Source organism: Corylus avellana, chromosome 3 (assembly GCF_965113065.1).
Source record: "Corylus avellana chromosome 3, dhCorAvel1.hap1.2, whole genome shotgun sequence".
In the NCBI taxonomy this organism is placed as follows: Eukaryota; Viridiplantae; Streptophyta; class Magnoliopsida; order Fagales; family Betulaceae; genus Corylus; species Corylus avellana.
The window spans coordinates 31,385,074-31,408,226 of record NC_142492.1 but is presented as its reverse complement, the minus strand read 5'-3'; the positions used below and the strand labels follow the sequence as shown (position 1 = coordinate 31,408,226).

At 37.4% G+C, this 23,153-nt stretch overlaps 2 protein-coding genes across 7 annotated transcripts in view; one reads left to right on the top strand and one right to left on the bottom strand.

Moving 5' to 3' along the window:
• The window catches only part of LOC132176711 (uncharacterized), a 5,830-nt gene extending 1,346 nt beyond the window's left edge, over positions 1-4,484 (top strand). The window contains exons 3-9 of one of the 3 annotated variants that reach the window (XR_009439583.2): positions 227-268; positions 947-1,115; positions 2,649-2,701; positions 2,804-3,025; positions 3,121-3,353; positions 3,525-3,571; positions 4,019-4,055. Coding sequence is in view for 2 of the 3 variants with exons in the window: in XM_088514058.1 (XP_088370184.1) it covers positions 227-268; positions 947-1,115; positions 2,649-2,701; positions 2,804-3,025; positions 3,525-3,571; positions 4,019-4,073 (588 nt within the window). In the remaining variant the exon portion in view is untranslated. Of the gene's footprint in view, positions 1-226; positions 269-946; positions 1,116-2,648; positions 2,702-2,803; positions 3,026-3,120; positions 3,354-3,524; positions 3,572-4,018 lie in introns of all 3 variants that reach the window. The other 2 variants (XM_088514058.1, XM_059588995.2) reach the window with 2 other exon arrangements.
• Positions 4,485-5,265: 781 nt separating this feature from the next.
• Positions 5,266-22,121, bottom strand: LOC132173664 (dentin sialophosphoprotein-like protein). Of its 4 annotated transcripts, none has more exons than XM_059585224.2 (10): positions 21,962-22,121; positions 14,066-14,124; positions 13,714-13,959; positions 10,873-13,517; positions 10,591-10,715; positions 8,332-10,275; positions 8,085-8,148; positions 7,745-7,992; positions 7,515-7,619; positions 5,266-6,339 (listed from the first exon to the last, which is right to left on the bottom strand). In XM_059585224.2, the coding sequence occupies exons 3-10, from the start codon at positions 13,904-13,906 to the stop codon at positions 6,105-6,107; spliced, it is 5,559 nt and encodes a 1,852-aa protein (XP_059441207.2). In that variant the 5' UTR covers positions 13,907-13,959; positions 14,066-14,124; positions 21,962-22,121; the 3' UTR covers positions 5,266-6,104. The 4 variants fall into 4 exon arrangements, with proteins under 4 accessions (XP_059441207.2, XP_059441208.2, XP_059441209.2 ...); XM_059585225.2 differs by having other exon boundaries at positions 10,873-13,514; XM_059585226.2 differs by having other exon boundaries at positions 8,085-8,133; positions 21,962-22,120.
• Between the last annotated feature and the right edge of the window lie 1,032 nt (positions 22,122-23,153).

Below are 23,153 nucleotides of genomic sequence, written 5' to 3'. Positions count from 1 at the left end.
GGCAGATTTGCTGTAAATAGGTTCATATTTTAGTTTGTAAAATAGGTCAATAAGATCAATTCTGAAATGGATATTAGTGGTAAAATCACAAGAGGACCTTTAGTCTACCATGCAGAAAATGTTTCCTGTAATTACTTACTGTTGTGATTATGATGTATTTAAATCTTTAAGAGTATTTACAACCTTGCTTTGTGTCTCTCAAAGTACTTACTGAATTTTGTTTCAGGAAATTTATCGGAGCAAAGTTCTATCATCATACAAAGACATGGTATGATGCTTACAATTTTAATTTGCACAATTGGTGATTTTGTGTCTTTTTTCATTTAATGTTGGTATTTGCAATTCGTTACTTCATGTTGTTTTCTTATATTTATTATTATGCAGTCATACCTACTACGATTGTGCAAATATACCGTATTTTCACGTCATCTTTGACAGGACATCATCCAAAGTGTAACATGTTTATTCTAGAATATCATATTTGATGATGTAAGAAAATTTGTATTATCTTTTTCATTCAATGCCTTTACAGAGAATGTACTATCTAGCAATATATTGTAATGGGATTCTCATTGTGTGGTCAAAATTTCAAAAAATAGAAGAACTATTAAAATTTTGGTGTTGGCTTTGTTTGTCACCTAATGCAAAACTAACGTTTCCGGTCTAGCTGGAAACCTGACAATATGGTCGATCTTTTTAGTTTTGTACAGTTAATAGGAAATGTTTTTTCTATGAAGATCTACCAACAACTAGTGAAGACAAAACAATACATTTGCTATTTTTCTGATCCATGTCAGCATGTATCAAATGAGCATTTTCTTTTTGTCCACAGAAAGGGTATCATGAGTTTTTTGGTAAATATCATTACTCTCATCTGCATTTTATATAAAGTGAAAACAATTCAGTACATATACCTATTGTGTTTGTTTTAATAAATTATCTACAGGTGGCTACTGTAACACAAATGCTCAATGCTACTCAATCCATGAGATGTTTTCTCAAAGGGACAAGCAATAGTACACTTGTACAATTTTCTGGTTCTTCTGAAGACCAGAACGACACTGGAGATGGTGGTGGAATCCCAGTCTTTGTATTTTGGTCAATCTCTTCTCATGGTATGTTGGTATTTGCAATTTTTTTCACCGCATCTTGTTTCTTTATTTTAGTTAGTATGCAGCAATACTTATTACGGTTGTGCAAATATATAGTATTTCCGAGTCATATTTGACAATTTCAACGTACATCATCCCCAACTCTTATTCTTAACTCTTGCTAATCAATTGTCCTTGTATATCATTTTTTAATGGAATTTTGAAACAAACTAGTTTTAAAAAATTTAGCCAACCTTTATGTCCCTATTTCTTGATGAAAGTTTGTCTCATTTATGAAACAGCGTTTTTTTACTAAATTGGGAAGATAGTGACCTCAAAACTTTTTAATCAATGAGTAGAGAAAGAAAACAATGATGTCAAGGGAATGAATGGAGTATTTGGTCAGAACATGTTGGACGGTTGGTGGTGAGGAGTAGAGTTTATTAGAACACAAGGGATTTTTTCTTTTGATCTATTTACTTGGTTAAATGGTGGAGACACGCTAGTTGTTCTAGTTATTATTTTAACGTGAGTGTTGCTAGAGCGGCTCATGATTGCGAGGTAGATGTCTTTGCCTCGTTCTTTAAGGTGTTGTATTTAGGGAGAGTGAGACGAGAGGATGAGGACAAGCTGCGGTAAGTCCCCCAAAAGAGGATTGTTTGGTGTTAAATATTTTTACAGTGCCTTGAGTTGTAATGATGGTTTTCGTTTCCCTTGGAAGAGTGTGTGGCGGACTAAGGCTATGTTGAGGGTGGCCTTTTTTGCTTGGTAGGCGGCCTTAGGAAAGATTCTTACCATGGACAATCTCGGAAAGCGGCGTATCATTGTGGTCGATAGATGTTATATATTTAGAAGGAATGGAGAGTCTGTGGACTATTTTCTTTTTCATTGTAAGGTTGCTTGTGCTATGTGGAATGTTTTCTTCGGTCGGTTTGGGTTGTCTTAGGTTATGCCTGGACGAGTAGTTGACGTATACGCTTATTGGTGGACTGCCAACAGCACTTGGAGCTTTGATGTGTGAAAGATGGGGCCTTCATGCCTTTTGTGGTGTTTTCGGAGGGAAATGAATGATAGAAGTTTTGAGGACAATGAGAGGATTTTGGAGAAGATTAAGCCTGCATTTTTCAACATTTTGTATCTTTGGACAACTGCTTTTGTTTCTCCTTTGGTGATTAGTTATCATGATTTTCTTGCTCTTTTTGTTTATTCTAGTTAGGTGGCTTCTCTTGTTTACTCTCTATGCACTTGGAGGCGCCTCATATTTTTAATGATATATTGATTACTTATCAAAAAAAATTCTTTATTCTTTTGATTTTTTTCTCTTGCCTTTTGTTTGCCCTCTGTCACTAGTGTGTTCTCTTGTATACTCTGGTTTACCTAGGTTGCTACCCTAAATGTTTTTAACGAATTTATTTACTCATTTGAATTAAAGCATAACAATTTCAAATCCATGATGTAAGCTCAGGCATTATTTCCAAAATATTTTTTTTAACTCTAAATCTCGGCATGTGTATTAGTTTTTATAATGTGATGATTCTTATCCCTGAACAATCTCAGAGGAATTGGCAGAAGAGCTTGTTCAGATGTTCAAAAAGGAACTAATGTTGAAGGTAAATTGCAGTTTCCCTGGGCTACTAGGAACGTTGGTTTAATTTGAAATTGTGCAAGATCCTTTCTTGCTTGGTCGTGACTAGAATTGTTTGGTCCTGCAGAGGTTGCTAGTACTGGAGTTTCTGTCCCTTACTTGTGAAGTTCCACAAGTGAATGGGTTCCATTGGTCGGATCAGCTTTATCCAGGAGAATTTGATCATTTGAGAGTGTGCAACTTGTTTTCTGAAGAAACTTGTGAGCCTGTCCCACCAAAATTGATGGATTGGAAATCTGATACTCCTGTTGTGGGATGTAACAACCAGCCAAACCACGAGGTTTTACAGGTACTTAGTTTATCATTTTGCATAACTAATTAAAACCATGCAATTAACCATGTAAATACATTGATGATACAACACCTGGGCTTTTGGCTTTACAGAAGTGGACAGCGGTTAGTTTCAGGCATCAGAAGGATAATGTATTGTACGTTATAAGTGTCTGATTTGCTGTCAAATAAATCAGAGATCTTTTAGTCAAAACTTCTCAGGGTGAAGCATCAATTCTTTTTTGATATTACCTAATAATTCATCTAGCGTTCATATTGCTTTTATTGAGTAATCCAGTATTTACATGGAGATCATCAAGTTCTCAAGCAACTCATGGGGCACATAGGTAGACTTATCCCCTATGAATATTTAGATCATGGCAATTCATGACCGTATTTTTCTCAAAATATTTTATGCTTTAGTGTTGGTATTCTCTTTTTGGAATATGGCTGAACTAGTATTTTCTTCGTTCTTTTTAGTTGCTTAACTGAATCTACTGGATTGTCTTGAATTGCAGGTTTATCTAACAACATGGCTTGCAGAGGTGAACATAAATAATTATAGGTAGAACTTGGAACTCAAGAACTCGATTGCATTTTAATATATATATATATATATATATAATTCTTTGTCCTAAGAGAAAATCATGGCTCTGGTTCAACAGTTCAGCGGAGATCAAATAATCACAACTTCCTTGTCTATCCAAGGTGTAGGAAGAAGAAAAAAAGAAAAAAAGAGTGAACTTTCAATTTTACTCGTGAATTCAAATATATTTTATGTGAACAAAGTTAAATACTATCACTTATAGAGAATTATGCTGCCACCTCGTATAGCATGGGGAAAGGCAAAGGCCCTTGCCTGAATGCATAACTGCAAGGCAGCTATTGCCACAAGGGATTAAGAAGGGAGAAAGAGCATAAGTTCACTGCAACAACAATAAACCCTGTCTGTTTCCAAATTGTTGAAGATATGTCTCATTGTCTCTAAGCTTCATCTTTGTTTTGTTGACAGGGTAGATGAGATATTTGATGTAATACAGGAGGAAATGCATGTCAGGCTCAAATAAGCTACTCTACACGCAAGAGAAATTATTGGATTAATTTTGTTCAGAAACTAAGCATGTGATCAGACGTGAAGCTGGACGTTAGCAGAAGTAGCGAGAGAAAGAGAAGCCTCCTTTGCATTAGAACCAAGACAAATGAAGATGAAATAGTTGCCTTTTGGTTATACGATGAAAATAGATTAGTTGTCTTATTATTTTTTTAATTTTTTTAAAAATGATCTCACACCACCGATCTACTCCTCCTTGACCTGAAGGCCAGGAAACAAATCCCTCATCAACCCAAAGGCCACGAGACACAACGCCACATGTATGAAATTGATTTCTCATTTGTTGAGGTTTGTATGAAATTGACATCCAAAAAAATTAAACCAGCAGAGATCTGTAGCATGAAGTAACAAGTGTAGAATTCAAATGGATGGAAACTCCTAAGTGGGATTTTATTAATTGTATTAATCACAATAATTAGAAGATCCAGCAGCCGCCAATCATGTAAATAGTAACGGTTCGTATTTAATTTCAATTTTTTTTTTATGAGAAAGATTTTAAATTTCAACCGTTGACAAAACAGCTGTAATTGTTTTACAGCACCTAAAAGCCAATGGGCAACTACATTAATCATAAAAGTTAGTGCTTTAATAACATTTTGGAACCTCTTTAACTGGATTTTCAATTTTAAACACTCGTTGCCATATCACAAGCGCTATACATTCCCAAGTGTTTATTTCTGAGTGCTCACTCCATAACGCAGCGGTGATAATCATCATTAGATGAATTAATAAATGAAGAAATAATAAAATTGATTCTTTCAACTATCTGCATATAATAAATAGATGAATCTACCATTGAATTTGTATGGGATTCACATGAATCAACAAATCCAATGGTTGATCCATTAAATTTGCAAAAATAGATGGTTAAAAAATAGTTGTAACATGTCTCTAATAAATAAAAGTACATGTAGCATCCAAAAGTGATTTTCACTGTTACGTCAAAAAAAGAGCACTTGATAATGACCACTTGAAAGTATGTACAACATTTCTCTATGCACGTCACCTGGCTTTCCTCTTTTTCAAGTTTTGGTAAACAACAAAAGGAACACTTGTAAAGTACCTTTACCACCATCCTCCCAGAACACAGAGAGCGAGAGAGAGAGAGAGAGAGAGAGAGAGAGAGGGCAGACGCTCATACAACAGGATTCCCATGGGTAAATAAATATTCGATCATTTCTCCACATATACAAGTTTCTCGTGTGCTTAAATAAGGATTTGGTACTCCAGACAAGGATTATCCTTATCGCTAAACTTCAGCATATTATGGGTCAGTAACACATCTAACAAGATAGGGTACCGTAAAAATAAAAATAAAAATGAAAATTTGTAGATCCGGACAATTAAAAATTGGCTTTGCCATGAACCATTCAGATAATTTGGCCACCCATTTTATCATTTCAGCTCAATTTCTGATAGAAAGTTCACTATTTTTAGGTACAAGTATGAACAAGTCGGATTAAATCATTATATATCATATCTATAACAGTCTAACAGCCTAATTTTTGCAGTAAAATTGGAAATCCCCTGCCCACTCACCTCCCTTTTTCTCCTGTTCTTTTTAAAAGAATAGATAAACCCAATTTCTGAACAGAAACTCATGCTCCAAAACTTGGGAACGATTCACATTTATTACCTGGAATTATAGCTGCTGAAAAACCAGAATGTGCTTCTGTCCTCCCCAGTTACTGAAAAATGACGGGGCATTGCAGTAATGCAGTTTCTTTCTAGTCTATCAAAGTATACAGGTACCAACTTATATTTCTCAAGAACGACATCAATGGCCTAGATTGCAAAGATCTAACAGCCTCCATCGATTTTAAGGAGACATTCCTACCATCCATTCTTCTCCTACATTCCCACCCCTGTGGTTCTAAATTTTCAAAGCAAGTGACCATTATATAAGTTGAAAGAAAATGGGCCATAGAAGCAAGAGGGATGTGGAGACAACTGACTGGGAAAGAGGAAAAAATCAATTAATTAATGATCAAAGTGAAAGACATTGTACCCTGTCTGGAAGATTCCTAGGCATTGGAAGTGCAGTAACATATCTCTGGGGGAAGGATTTTTGAGCATTTGCAGTTGTCTCGGAGGATGAAGAGGTCTCGGTCCCATCAGCCTGCCCCCGCCCATGGAATTTGGCAAAACGGTTGATGACAGAAAACTTCTCTAGATCCTGGCATTCCACTCTTAAGTCTAATATTGAGACTCTATTTTCCAGTCTGCATAATCCAAAGGAAGCATTAGAAATATGTGTGTGTGTGTGTGTGTGAGAGAGAGAGAGAGAGAGGGAACTACATGCAATGAAGCAAAGAATTTTTTTTTTTTTAAGGTAATTAAGCTATGAAGCAAAGAAATACACCATATAATACCCTGATAACAGCAACACCAGGCAACCAAAAAGAAAAGGGAAAGGGAAAAAAAAACATTAGAAGCACTCACAATCCCAGTATAATGGAACCCACAAAGCAAAATCTGCTCTAAAATTTCAATCTGTCAAAACCATCTTGTGCATCTTAACCGAATGTTGTAGTTTATGATTCTGAGAGCTTACATTGTGCTATCATTTGGTCAATCTTAACTGATATGTCTTATAGATAAGAGAACTTGTAGCCAGTCAAATTGTTTGTAGTACTACTTCTTGGGAATGATGAATTGCAATAAGCTTTGATCCTTGGATGCTGCAATTGTACAGCTTCCTTTGTTTCAACAAAATTCATTCATTCATCCGGGCTAAAAAGTAGTTTGCATCCTCTCAATGATATCAATGGACAATATAACAAATTTTGGGAATTTTAGTTGTTCTCTTTCGAATAGTTATTGCGTAATTACATGATTTTCTGGATGTGTTAATCTTCTCTGTGTAATTTTCAAGTCTCTCTAATCAAACATCTGAAAATCCTTATCTCAGTTGCACCAATTTCCTGAATGTACCTAGGTTAAACAACGTAAGAGCACAAGGCACAGGCATTCTCTTCTAGTTGAAGTGGTACACTACTGTAGCTGAAAGGTACGCAGCAAAGTGAAAGTGCAACGGAGGATAATCAACAGAGGTTTATTCAAACTACTTGGATTCTGCCAGATGAATTCATTTATACCATGTCGCTCATTAACGACAGTTATTACTTCTTGTAGAAATAGGTCATTATGAATCCTTAACTCCTATATGCCTTATCACTTTCAGATATAGCTAAGAATGCCTTATCGCACAAAAGATAAACCTTGTAAAGGACACTGTTAAAATAAAAAAATAAAAGATTCATAAACAAATCAAAACAGAGAAATTCCAAGCTAAAGGACTGACTACGTAGTCTACATTGTCAAAGACAAGTGGGCAAAAATAGTGATATGTTAGCGGTAAGAAAGTATATATCAAACCAAACGTCATGAACGCTACCTCAACAGATCATTTTCCAACTTCCTCGCTTTGCCAATGAAGTCGTCAATAACTTTTAAGCACTGATCATCACTTCTACCAGATCTTCTAAGCTTCTCAGACAGGCTAAAAGCATATTTTGGAAAAACTTATTGTTAGTGTATGGAATCATATTAAAATCATAAATCATAAATGTCATCCAGCAAAGGCACAGATAAACATTTTCAAGTGACTTCTGGAGCAATTCTTACAGGTTTCTGCTGTCAGGAGGCATAAGGCTATCACTTCCACAGCAAGAGATTGCACTGCATGCATCCCCTAGCGTTGATCTAGCAATAAAGTAAGCCATACTCTCATAATGTGAGCTAGAATCTGCAGAGAGAACTGCAGCTGGAGGAGGGTGAAGCAGTTGCTGCATAAGCTGTGTAGTCAAAGTAAGCCGTCTTTTTGGTCTAAGCATAAGTAGTCCATCTTCAAACGCTTCAACTTCATCATCCACCTGTCATCAAATATGAAGCAATTAGAAATCTCAAAGAACTATGAATATCAAAGGAACAAACATGATATCAAACTACAGTTTGCTTAACAAACCTTCTCAACCAGTCGATTTGCTGCTTGGGCCCAGACTAATTCTGCTGCACTGTAAAAGATTGAACTATGCTTATGTTAGAAAAACCAGCATAGGACAAATCAATAAGGCGAGGGAAAACATAGACCAATGCGCATGTTAAATTTAAAAAATAGGGTAAAACATCCAATATTTCTTTTGACAAAAAAAAAATTGAGAAAGCCAACCAAATTTAAATTTAAAGTGAGGTGAGCCACATATGCCAACCACCTGATATTCTGAAGCCTTTGGGAAACGTCCATCAGTTCTTTATGCCATGGTATAAGTCCTAATGTAGCACTTTTACGCTTCTTTGTTCTCACAACAACTAGACTTTGATCGGTGACATCAGTAGGCAATAAATGAGGGGTTGATAACTGATCATTTGCTACAGATGTAGAGGTATAACCTTGCCTGACATTACCAAGATGGCTAGCACTGGCAGCAGCATTAACTTGCTCGACTGAATTATGAGCAAGCAACCCATCAGATAGCTTCCCAACAATGAATGGGTGTTCCAAAGCCTTGGCAGTGGCAGTTCTCCGGCCATCATACGATGGTAACATCTGCCCATTTTTAAGGCTTCCATACCGCTCAAACCAGGATGGTGCCATCTGGGGACTAATCTGAGAATGCTCAGCCTCAACACCAGCTGCATTACTACTACTAGATAAATTATGAGAATTGTCCTGACCAAATGCAAGCATATCCTGAGAAGAAGCATTTGTATCCCGACTTTCTCCTAGCTTAGCTGAAAAGCTTAGCATCTTAGAATCTCCAGATGGACCTGAACTATGATCATCTGATGCTTCTCTCACCATAGTATTGTATCCATATGATAGTTGCTGTCCTTTTGGAGCTACCTGCTGTACTTCCACACCAGAATCTGGGCCTCTAAATCTCTTCACACTACGATTGCTTGGATCAATCTCGGATTGCATGGCTTGTACTTGATTCAGTAAGGAGTAATTTTGATGCATCACATTATTTGGTCTTAAAGTACGGCCAAAAGCTTCAATGTCTCTTTGAGTAGCAGCAGCATTTGAATGAGTAGAATCAGAAAGACGCTTTACAGCAGATTCCTTCCCCTGTGATACACTCGATGTCTTTTCGACACGGTCAATATTCTCAGCCGATACTTGCTGCCCAGGGCTTTCTTTCATCGAATACTCTTTCCCAACTAAGCCTTGTGAATTTCTAGAACTTGCACCAAATCCAGGCTGACCACTCCCTCCTCTTTGGGGATCTTGATTATCAAGCGTCAGAGGTCCAGAATTGTTTTCTGATAGAAGATGGGACTTTAACAAATTAGACGGAACCTTGGATAGCTGGGGACCTAACAAGCGTTGCTGGCTTGAAACATTGTTCCATAAATTTGGTATCATTTTTGAAAAAGCACCTGGTTGAGACATGCCAGATGTCACACAAGGCAGAGAGACTGGCATGGCCTCGGAAGATGGGATTTGTAGGGCTGGATCTCTTGAATGGGACATCTCCGCAGAACAAGCAAGGTTATTCTGGCGAGTGCTTGTAGACATATCTGGCACAGCTGCCAGTGCAGATTGACCCGTTGGAGCTCTCTCACCAGATTGATCTATCTGTTTCGATTGGGAAGGAAGCCTATCGGAAGATACGTCTACAGGTTGATTCGACATTACTTGTCCACTTGCAACAGTCATGTGCTGAGCCTGAAGATGACTTCTTGAAAAAGGAGAACCAGAAGCAAAAGCTGCAGAAAAATTTCCCTGGACACTGTATTGTGAAGGTATATTGCTGGTTGGTCCTGAACTACCAGCAATGTTATTCCTAAATTCACCTTGAGATGATTCACGTGAAGATGACAAAGACTGAACAGAGGCTGTGGAAGCCAACCATGTATTACCCTTATCCCCAGTCCCAGAAGCTACATGAGATGAACCAAGAACTGTTTGTGAGGAGCTCTGGGAAGATAAGGTGCGGTCAGGAATTGGCAACCGTTGAGATGGAGGTGCCAACTGTAAACCAAAACCTTGAGTAGCAGAAGACTGTTTTCGCTGAAGGTGACCACCAGATCCATCAGAAGTTTCCGTTTCACACATCTCAGAAGACAGATAGCGATCGGAAGAGCCAATGTGTGTTCTGGCGCCAAGTTCATTTGATTGATCCACCTTATGAAGAAGCTCAAGCATATTTTTACTGCATAAGTTAAAAGCAACAAAACATATTATTCAACTCGAACTCAACTCATCAGTGAGTTATAATATAATAGGGAAAAATCAGAAAGAGAAGTATAAAATATGTAAACATTAAACATATTAGTTGTCATTTGTTAAAACAAATAGGTAGAGCCTGTGGGCAAACCTTTATTATCACAGCATCTAAGAGACATAAAGCTACACCACAATTTAATGAACAATAATTAAAGAAGAAAATCAACAGATAATATAAAAAAATAGGTGTATACAATTTCAAAGCTAAAAGAGCAATAGTTAATCATAAATATTCAACTACCTCGATGTTGCTGTCTTGTTTGTGTCATAAGTACCCACGGATTTGTCAAAGGGAGCAGAGGAATTAGGTACATGACCTGGAAGCATGCCTTTTGAAGGTATCTCATCAAAGCCTTTTGTGTCACCCTGAAAACCAGGTAAACAGCCCTGTGAAACTTTATATGAAAAAATGTTAAGCAGTTTTTATTCTTAGGAATTTTAAAACATCGAACTTATCAAAAGAAAAAAAAAAAAAAAATAGTATGGCTATTATTCTCAAAGGTAGTAAAATCCAAATGATCACCTTCTCCAACTCCATAGAATTTCTATTGGTGTGACCAGCAAATCTTGACTGGCCAATGTACACCTGGTCATGACCTCTTAATCCTTGAGAAACCTGCTGAGCCATGGGCTGTGAATTTGCATTATGTTTTGCACCATAAGAAGGCTCCACATCAACATCTACATCCCCCATGGGATGATACTGAAATCTGCGAGTTCCAGGTTTTCTATTACCTTGACTAGATAACTTTTGTTTGCCCCCAGTCGAAGTTCTCGAGTCACTAGCATCCAACCAGACATTCTCTCTCAAACCACCAGTGGAAGTTTGTTGATACATGTTAGAGCGAAAACCGTCACTTGAGTTCTCTTTTTTATTCGAGTTCTCTGTTTCATGCATTTCACCTGCTGCCTTGTCCAACCCATTATTCCCTGATGACTCCAAAACTTGAGAGCTCTCATTGAGATGATGTTGGTATTTCCCCAAAACCTCCTTTCCTTTGGAGCTCCCTGAAGAATCAACATCTTTCCACAAATCAATATTACTATTGTTTAGCTGCAGGCTTCTTTCCTGATTGGCCCTGGAAGTGCTTGAATTAGGTACTGCAGCAACACTATTAGAACTTGAATCTTCCCTATACACTTGCAGACTACCTATGCCAGACTTTGTATGTCCCAATTCAACAGATGAATTGGGAACAGAAGCATTCTTCCATCTACTAGCAACATGACCAATTTCCTCATGTGTGTTTCCCTTATGATCACTACTCTGAGTCAGTTGAGATGATTTTTCATTTTCATGATGTTTCAGAGTGGCAGCACTATCAGGTGACACAGATTCGGTAAAGTTCCAACCATTTGTCCTATTGTATGGCTGGCCACCACTATTATATGGAGATATGCTCTGTTGATGGGCCCAAGAACCTGAAACGTTCTTGGTATTTGTTTCTACACACGAAGACTGAGCAGCATTTCCATATATGTGACTGCCTTCAGCAAGTGGCTTTTGAAGAGGGCTACGATCTAACCATTTGTTTCCTTCTTCCTGAAACTGTGGAATAGTTCTATGAGAAGAACTATCCTGCAATCTGTCACCCTGTTGATGCAAAGTTTTGTGTCCTGATTGCTGAAATCCTTGAACATTAAAATAATTGGTACTCGTGGTGGACCTATTTGCATCATCAGAAAGAGGAAAAGGTCTAGAATTCGAATTCGAAGAAGTCTGTAAGTTATTGTCAGCCCAGACTTGCTGTTTGCTACTATCATTAATGGTTAAGGGCTGTTGATTCCCAGTCGGAGGTCTTGTGTTCCCAAAAGTCGGACCACTCCACTCTTCCTGAATCCCTATTTCAGCGCTAGAAGTTTCAGCTACAGCAGATTGCATAAGAGCACTCCAACTCCCACTTTGCACAGAAGGAAATCCATTAAAAACATCTGTACCATCCAACATATTATAACTCCCGGTACTCCTGCCCAAGGCATCCCACAGATTTTCATCTGAACCAAACAAAATCTTTTCTTCTGTTGGATCCAGGGAAGACACACTCTGTGAAGGGGCAACCTGCATTAGTGTTTTCTCCTGTGATGTTTCTGAAGATCCAGCTAGTTCTTGCCTCCCATTGAATTCCTGCATGGATGCATTTCTTCGCTGGGGATTCACTTGCTGAAAGTTTTCCAAATTAAATCCACTGTTTAAGCCTTGGCCAGCAGCAGGACCAAAAATATTCTTAGCTTGAAAATCCTGTCTGGAAGCCAAAGATTCATCTTGCATGCTAACCTGACCAGGAAATGCAGCATATTGATGACCCGAAAAGGAATTACCGCCAGCTGATACCTGCTGCAATGCAGGCTTATCCATTTGAACATGAGAACTTTGATTTGGAGTACTTCTTGCACTAGAAATAGGAACCCCACAAAGTGACTGATCAACCTGTTGAGGAACCAATCCCATCAAACATAGTGCCTGGCCTTGCTCAGGGGATAACACAAGTCCGCTAGAAGACCCTTGCATAACTGGAGATGCACCACGCTGCAGCCAGTTCGTGTTACCAGCCACAAGCTCAGGCGGCCATGGATAATTAGATGCCTCGTTAATAGGAATGCCATTGATTAGGGCAGCTGAATGGTTGGGAGCTGTCTGTTTTGGGACAGGGGAAACCTGATTCATAGAACTCTGTTGCCTTGCCTCTAGTTGCTGAAGTTGTTGCTGCCTCTGAAATTCTTGCATTTGTGTGAGCATGACTTGATGCTGTAGTAGCTGCATGTCATTGATCCCCGACTGCTGCCTTGGCAAAGATTGCAGCATGCCACGCTGCTGGCCACTCATTTGCTGCTGACCTCCAAAAATATCAAAATTAACTGGAGATTCTGTAGCTTCCAACCTCGATAATTTTTTCCTACTAAGCTCAGGACCATTCCCTCGCTGTGAAGCAAGAATAGAGATGCCTCTTGATGTCAAATTATTGCGATCAGATTCTGTATCCACTCCCAGAAAGTTTGCCTCATTCTGCCTCGTCTGGAAAAACTGCTGCCCATGCACATGGCCATTCAGAGTTGTCTGCTGATTCTGAGACAAACTTCTGCCAAACTCGGGCCTCAAATTTGACTGTGCCAAGCTGAAACTATGTGGTACTCTTGAAGACTGACTTCCATCTCCCCTCTCAGAGTCTGCTAGAACCAAAAAACATAGCAGTATGATTAAATAGCAGGTAATGGCACTTAACCATATGAGCATGAGATCCTTGATTTTATACAAGAAGAAAAAAGGAATTGAGAACAGAAGTTTATTCAGCAGTCATTAGATACAAACAGGAAGACCGTACAAGCCAACAGAAACAACCAAAAGAAGAGGATAACTTATTGATACCTGACTGTTGTACATTGTAATTCTTTAAATCAGAAATAAAAGGTGCACCGATCTGTCTCTGGCTTCCAACCAATAGATTGTTATTTAATCCAGGCCAGTTCCCATGAACAACCTGTGAATGATGCTGGTCCTCAGACAAGTTCTCTTGGCCAAAGAAATTGTGGACCCTGTCTCCAACTTCGTTGCCAGGCATAGATGATCCAGCCCACAAATACTCGGCAGCTAAAATTTTGTGAGAAAAATTACCTAAAAGAAATATGAAAAAAATTCAAGATTACCACCCACAATTCCATTAGAGATCATAAAAAAGTATGAGATCTCTACAAATACAGTTGAGTTCGGAAAGACACACCTCTTCCTATACATTTGGTTACTCCAATATTGCCACGTTTCCTGCCCACAAAACTTATCCTGCACACAAACAGTCCAGCATCTCAATACCTCTTAAGTGGTGTGATTTGGCAGGACAAGAGTTAGCAATATTTGCTGCAAGAAGTCATATCAAGTGACAAGTAATCAAAGGCACTTCATTGTATACACGATTCCTCCATATTGGATGATACAAAAGGGAGGGGAAGGAGGACAGGGCAATGATGAGGAAGACAAAGAAGAAAATGTAAATCTAGCATTCTCTTGTTCAGGTACTATAATTTGTGATGTAGTGAAATGACGTACTTAAAGGGGAATGGGTGCAAACAATTCCTTGAGGTCACACCCCCTGATGAAAAACCAGCGATTTAACTAGTTCTGTATAGGGAAACTTCTGAGGGTGCGGTGCATGGGACCGGGGTTTACTTTGTAGGGGTGGGTACGAAGGGCCCTGCCTTGGAGAGGTTCCCCGACATTAAAATAAAAAATAAAAATAAAAATAAAGGGGGAATGACCAGTCATCTAGAAATATTCTGCAGCTTTATTTTTCCATCTCTAATTTAACAAGGGTTGCCAGAACCTAGGTGCCTATAATTACAAACCCCTTTTGAGGATTCTTTTTTTTTTTCTTTGTTATCTTCAAAACCTAGACCAAATTACATAATTTTACCATCAAAGTGCAAAACCTAAATTCCCCTCTTCATTATCTTGAATCCTTCTATAATATTTTTCTTCTTCAAATTAATGAGTTTAGCAAAAAAAATAAAACACCTTTAATCCACAAGGATTTTTAGTCTCATTTGAAAGAGACATGAAAATAGTATTAAATGTTATCAACAATTGTCATTAGGTCACATGGCTCTCAGCGTTCATAACAATAACCTTAAGCTAAGATTGTATAAGCACTTCCAACAATAGTAATGGCACCAACACTAACAATTTTTTTAAAAAAAAATAATAATAATAATAACAATAACCACAACAATGACTACAACAACAAACATAGAATTAAGTAAAAACTCTGCATTATCATCCAACAAAACCCCACAAGGTCCTATCTTCACTTAATTATCATCCCTTACATTGAAGGAATAAGATCCTCTCCATTTCAAATGAAATGAATAGTATCCATTTCATGATCAAGATTTAAAATTGGTACATCTAATGGTGTATATAAAATCTGTTGACTCGTCTTTTAAAAAAATTAAATAATGTGGAATCATATACACTATTAGATGCACAAACTTTAAATCCAAACCATGAAATGAATACTATCCCTTTGATTTGAAATAGAAAGAATCCTCATCTTACATTGAAGGTATCAACCATCGTCATGAATTCCTTCTAACATTCTTCAACAGGTTTTCAAGAAAGCCAAGATAATTTCATAAAAGAAACATGGAAATTATATTGTTAGACAGAATTACCCATCATCTATAGCAATCTTTTGGAACTGTCTTCCCCTTATCTTATTTTACAAACTTCAGGAGTATATGTCTTCGAGAGATTATTTTTCTTGCTTACTTTCAAGAATAATCCTTGCTCACACTTTGCTATCAAAGCAAAAGACTAAATTTCCTAGGTGGAGATCTAAAGATTTGCAAAGCCTGTATGGAATTCATCCTAAGGTTCCACCTTGGGTCGTACATCTTAATACTTCTGGTGGGATGTGATTGAACGAACTTGATCAAGTCGCCTTGGAATTATTGAGATCTAAATTTTTATATCTTGTGTATTTTACTAGTTGTACATACTAGAAATTTCTGCTAACTAAACTTTATTGTTTGCTGGTCGCTATTTTAATAATTTTATTGTTGATTTGACTCTTTTTTTTTTTTTGATAGGTAATATCAATGTATTAAAAAGAGCAAGGGGCGCAACCCATGTACACATAAAATATACAAAAGAGCCCACAAAAACAAGTTTTAAACTGAAAATGACGCACAAAAATCTAGAAATTCCGCAAGCGTTGAAACTTGCGAAGAATACCACAATTCTCTCCATGAGAAAAGTGTTTGAAGCACCCTTTTCTTCAACTCTATAATTCCAATTTCACGATCCTCAAAACTCCGTGCATTCCTTTCTCTCCATATACACCACATTACACACAATTGTTGATTTGACTCATAAAAGGTCTTAATTAGTAATTAGAAAGTTCTTCCATGTTGAAATAGGAGTTTTGAATTTAAAAAAATTTCATTTTAAGTCAATCTTTTTTCTGTCAAAGTAAGTCTTATTGAAAAGTTAAAGTAATGATATACACCAATGCAGATTTCTCCTCTAGTTTCGCCATTGAGACTCCAATGATTCTTTCTCAGTGACCTACTGGTGTTAGTGAAACTTAAGTTTTTTTATCTCTATCTTCTCATTCTCTCTCTCTCTCCCTGTCTTTGTTTTTTTTGCTCATTGCTGACAGTACTGTGCAGACTCTTCATCCACATTCAATCTGTCTGCAAGTCCAATTTTATCCCTACCCTATATTCATCTATTCAAGAACATAACTAAAATCAAACCTAATCTAATCTTCATTTTATTCTTAAACACTCCCCCAATAAACCTTACAAATGGAAGTGCTAGACCACCAATATTGATCACAGCCATTCCCTAATCTCCAATTTTAAGGGCTGTGCGATATTTTCCCCTCTTCCTAGCAACGAAAGCATTCTCAAGTCTTGCTTCTTCAATTCAATGTGCTAATTCCAAACAAGAATTTTATGCCAACAATGAAATTTCTGCCTCATTGACAGAAAATATCACCATTATCGAAAGATGTCAATGATAAAGTAGGAACAAAATTACATCATCAGAACAAACCCACTTGGCATTCTAGCTTCACTTGATATCAGCAGTAAATAAACTTATCAACCACCGCCATAAAACCCCTCCCAACAACCCCTATCTATGTTGGAACAGCCAGGATAATTATATCACCCTTTGAATGATGGCAAGAATCTCATTTTGGAAAACCTGTGTTCCAACCAATCCAAAAGCCAAATGAATCACAAACGCAACATCTGAAACGTTGACTCAGCCATGAAAGAAACGTACAATTACTGCCTTTGAAGTATTTTTTCAATTTTTGCAACTTAAGAGCATTTCATGTGTTGGAGCATCAAATGACATCCGATTGAAGCAAGACCTTTATGCTTCCAAAGTTTATGATACAAGTGTCTTAGTTTACAATAGTTTTCAAGTTCTTATTACTTTATGAGTTACTGGCATTTTTATGTGTAGGGACAGACCTGGAATTTCATAAAAATCATGGGCATGCTTTTGATTTAGAGTTAATTTCTTAACCATGTTTTGTCTAGTTTATGCCAGAATTTCTAATAGTATTAGGAGCCTTTTATTGGGTTTTCTAAGGCCCTTAGTTTACTAGTCAAATTTGGAGTCTCAATGCAACTAGTACAAGATAAGTCCTTTTTTTTTTTTTTATAAGTAATGTTTATATCAAAAGCACAAAGAGGCGCAACCCAAATACACAGGGAGTATACAAGAGAAAACGTCTAACAAGGAGAAGAGAAAAGAACAAGAAAATCAAGATAGCTAATCACTAAAGGGGCAAGCCAAGCTGCAGTCCAAGTGAAAAGTGTGTACAAGAAGAAAGCCGTGAGTTCCTCCAAAGATCTCTCCGAGTCCTCAAAGCATCTCACATTCCTTTCTAACCATAAACACCACACTAGGCACAGGGGAACCATCTTCCACACAACAGCGCTCCGAGATCGCCCACCCGACCACCAACAAGCAAACAAATCCACCACCTTACTAGGCATGACGCCTGACAATCCAAACCGGCTAAAAATAGCATACCATAAAGAGCAAACGATCTCACAATGGAGAAGAAGATGATCGATCGTCTCCCCATCTGATTTGGACAAGCAACATCTATTGATCACAATAAGATTCATTTTTCTAAGATTATCAATCGTGAGGATCTTCCGTAACACCACCATCCAGGTAAAGAAAGCCACTCTCATGGGTGCCTTGGTGCGTCAAATGCTCTTCCAAGGGAATGGACTAGCCTCTGTGCTAGCCAAGACATTATAGTAAGATCTAACATCGAACTTCCCTTTACCAGACGGAATCCACCAAATTTTATCCTCTCCTTCCCTATTCATTCTATGGGAATACAACAAAGTGTAGAATGAGGCTAACACTTCCAATTCCTAATCATGAATCAACTGAAAAAAAAGCTAAACATTCCATTGAAGAGCACCACCCGTGAAGTCCATATTGTCAGCAATAGATGCGTCTTTTACACAAGCTATTGTATAGGCCTGGGAAAACTTCCTTAAGACACGCTTCTCCACACCAAACATCATCCCAAGATAAGTCCTTATACATTGTTTTCAATGTACTAAAAGAATTCAGAGAGTTTGATCGAATTAGGAGTCCCTCTCTCTTTGGTAGCACACAGTTCTTGTTTATGTCAATGTTCACACAGCCCCTAATCCTTTCTTTGAACCTCAAATCCAGCTATTTTCCGTATCTATCAAAACCCTAAAACCCAATATATTTCCCATGCCTGTTACTCACGAAATAACCCATCAAACCAGCCATAAAACACCTAAGTTTGCTGGTGACCAGAATGTCCACATCCGGTCATCCTCTTCAGCCACCAAATTTCAAACTTCTCAAACCCTGATTCAATCTACAAATCCTAAATCCATTCACTCACCATAACAAATCTAAAGACTGTAAATTTTGGTATCCTAAAACCCACCACAAGCAAACAGACATAGATTTCCCTTATTTTTCCTAGGTCAGAGATCTAATCCAAGCACAAACACCAATTGAATTTATCATGGAAATCCCATCTCCTGACCATCCTCCATCACCAAAGTATCCAGCATGTTTCTTTTATAGGCTGTCATCCTTCTACTTGAATTAGCCATTCTAAAGATGTCTGTCTATCACCCTAGAAGAACTTTGACCACATTTTTGTAAATTCTCAACATCAACTATAACTTTTTTACCCAATTAAGGCTTATTTAGCCAAAAATGGGGATAGGCATCTTATGGTTATATAAGTTCCTTTAGTGACTGTTTTTTTATAAGTAATACAACTTCATTAAAAAGGGCAAGGGGCACAACCTTGGTAACCCAACAAATCAAGAAAGACAAAAGAGAGAACAAATTCTACAAAATTGGAAATATTAAGAAACGTGTTAGCAAAGATCCACTCAAAGAGGGATTTAAAAAAAATTATGTAGATCCGAACTCATCTTCTCACAATCATTGAAACATCAAGCATTTCTTTCTCTCTAAATGCACCACATTAAACATGACAGAATTACATTCTAAACAATTTTGATATCATTACGACTGACTCTTCCTTTCTAACAAGCCAAAAGATTCACCACGTGTCAAGGCATAACCCCCTCTATTCCAAACATTCGAAAAACAATATTCTACAAATCTCTCACAACATCGCAATGAAAAGGAGATGATCGGGAGTTTCCCCACTCTTTTCACACACACAACGCCAATCTATCATTATGATGTGACACTTGCGGAGATTATCCATCACTATGATGTGAAGCTTGCGGAGATTATCCAAAGTTAGAATTTGTCCCACCCTCAGATGAGTCTTAGTCCTCCAAATGCTTTTTCAAGGAAAGGAGGAATCAAAGTTGGGAAGGAGAACTCCTTTAGTATCTTGTTTGAACATAAATGATTTTCTCATTCTCTCCTAACAAATGTCCACAGTCATGAATGCATAACAATCGTAAGAACTCTTTTTTCCTTTGGTTTATACAGGTCCCTTGGTTTCAGTTGGTATAGGTGCATAAGTAACATTGAATTTTCTTTTTCAGTTAAAAATGCTTTTTCATATTCCCCATCTTTGACAAATAAGTTTCGTGTCCATAACTCATGTACTCAGGTATTTTAATCACATTACAAATCCATAGCAGAACCCCCCCACCCCCCGCGATGTTTCATAAACCTAGTTGCAATGGTCTACTTTAAACAAATTCTCCTGTTACCAAGTAAATAATGTTGTGGGGACACATACATTTGTTAGTTATGTATCATCATATATCGGGGTGTTAGATGAGCCCAGCTGCTCGTGAACTCGGCTCGGCTCAGTTAAACTTGATTTGGTCTCGGTTCAAATAATAAATGAGCCATTTATAAACACAATATCTGCCCGAATATTAAACGAGATATACTCGTGTAAACTCGTGTAAACTCGGCTCGACTCAGATAAAGCTAGTGAGCTCAGCTTATATAAGTTTGATCCGACTGATTCGGCTCGAATTGTTAATAAGATCATATAAGTTATCATGGGTGCGCTCATCATACTTGCCTCCATACACTTTATAACTTGGCTTTACTTTAAACATTTTTGTATATGAGATATGTTTTAACAAATCAATAGGTAATTCTTCGATACCCTAGATTTCGTTTCATCCTTTGTATTCATAGTTGATTGACAAGATTGGAAAAGCCAGTTTCTAAAGGCAATTTTGACTACAAATAAATGCACAAACAAATATAATCAATACTATTCAAAAGATGCCATGAAAGGAGAGATGTCTTCTTCAGAGGCATTTGATGAATTCTAGCGAGCATTTTCTTTCAAATTTGACTTATGGAGTTGTCCCACACCAAAAAGGAACAACATGCTCCTCGCCTCTTACATCTAGAAAATGAGCTATTGTGGCTCTCGTACATAGCGTCTCTCTTGATGGCTAATGCTGACTAATGAGACCCAAATAAAATATTGATTGTTGCGAATTAATTGTGCTCATTTGTTAGCTCACGTTGACTGATGAGAGTTGAGAAAAAATAGTTCTTCATAATTTATCATTTTTTAAAGATAAATTAATGAAGTTTTATTTAACTTTTTAACAACTAAGTTAAAAAATTTCAAAACTCCAATCGAGTGTGAGCTGCTCGAGCTCGATTGGAGGCTTGGCTTCTTAAGCTAGCCGAGTTCGAGTCCCTATATTATGTATTCAAGCCGAGTCCATCAGCTCGAAGCTCGGCTCGGCTAGGATCGAATACAGCCCCAATCATATAGCAAAGACTTAAGTTCCCGGTGTTAATTACCAGGAAACTCATATCACATATGAAAGACATAAGGAAATTAAAATTCACTTAAGATATGTAAAATCTACTCATTCAAATGACATATAAAAGAAATTAAAATCAAATATTGCTGATGCTACTAACAACAACAGTCAAAACAAAATCTACAACATTCAGGCACAAGAAGTAGCCAATGCCTCCATAACAAAGTCGCCAGAATCCCAGTACCACCAAAACCCAAACACGCACAAACAAAATGTATGTACCAGAATATATCTAACATAATAACATTTCTTCTCCATTATTACTTAGTGATTGTATGCCATGGAGGGGAAAAAAGAATTCAATTGAATGCTAAACTTTCCTCATTTAGAACCAGGGAAAGCCGCAAAGCAAACAATGAAAAAGGCATAACTGAGCCTTATACAACTATTTCCAGCAACACAAAAAAACAAACAAAAGCCCGGTGCAACAATAAGACTTCGGCAGAGCCGAAAGGTATCATTTCTGGCAAACAAAAACGACAAAATTCAGAGTCAAATTCATTTTGTTTCCTTTTCCTCTATTTTCATAGCAACCAAACAAACTCAAAAGCCAAAAGTTTTCTCAAAATCCCGCATTTGTAACTGAAACACGTAAGATCGAGAAGACAACACCACAATTCGAACTCACAACCAGTGATTTAATCAACAAAGCCACACAAAACGACAAATATGAGCTGCGAGAAAGCTGCCCAACCCCAGAACACCAAAAACCTAGCATAGATTTGCTTTCGAAATAGAAATGGTCCCTAGAGAGAGAAAATTAGGGTTTTTTAACAGGGAAATAAGGGCTTTTGACTCACAGTAACGTCAAGCGGCCTCCATTGAAGCTCCAAACCGATCCTCCGAGAGTGTCTGATTGCGAAACGTTAGGGTTTGAATCGAAGAGTGAGTAAATGGGCGTGTTTGAGAGAGAGAGAGAAAGAGAGAGACAGACAGACAGAGAGATAAAAAGTGATCGAAATAGTGCGAAATTTTCAACGAACTGAGGAACAAAACTGAGGTTCGGGCCGAGGCTGGGGCTCGGTGGACGAAGCCGAGTGGCTCGGGTCCGAAGCTGCGGGTTTGGTTTCTTTGCGAAATGAAAGCGTTTTTGCTTATGAGTATGACTTGCGAGGGGCTGGGTGTAAGAAACCAAGAGGAGGGAGGGCATGTGAGGAGTTGTTGAGAGTAGGGAGAGAATTAGGTGGTAATGCAATAAGATTTTGCCACGTGGCTGTGAAGCCCAGCTTAGAGAGCTGTATTATTGGATTGGTCCAATTCGCGTTAATTTGGGACCAATCTTGTGTAACTCAAACCTTTTGTAATGACTTAATTATTGTAATAACTTAATTGGGAAAATACATTTTATCCTGAAATATCTATTCATTTACACTTTAATCTTTAATATTTAAAAAGTGATACATGGCCCCAAAACTTTCAAATTGTTACAATTCGATCATTATGATTTTTTTTTTTTCCTTAAAATGCCTCCATCCCAAGCTTAAAAAAAAAATTAAATTAAAGGGTGGCCGGCCACCCCAGTTGGGCCTAGGGGTGGCTTCAGCCACCCCAGACTGGACATTCCTTAATTTTTTTTAAAAAAAAAAAAAAAATTAACTTGAGATGGGGGCATTTTGGGAAAAAAAAAAGAAGTTAAAATTGTCGAATTGCAACAATTTAAAAATTTGAGAGGTCAAATGTCACTTTTTAAACATTTGAAGTCAAAGTGCAAATGAGTTGATAGTTCAGGGGGTAAAATGTATTTTTTCCTAACTTAATTATTATCTTAAAATATTAGAGATATATTTCTAATAACTTAAATCTTGTCTTAAAAGATTAGAAACATGAAGAACAAAAATAAGGAATAAGAGAAAAACATGTTCTATATTTTATATTTGACAATCTTCATTTTATCGTTCTTTCTTTTTGCTTAATGAAATAGGAGCTTGTCGAACCACCTTAATTCATTGAATCTCTCTTCCATAAATTATAAGTTATAATATAGTATCAAAG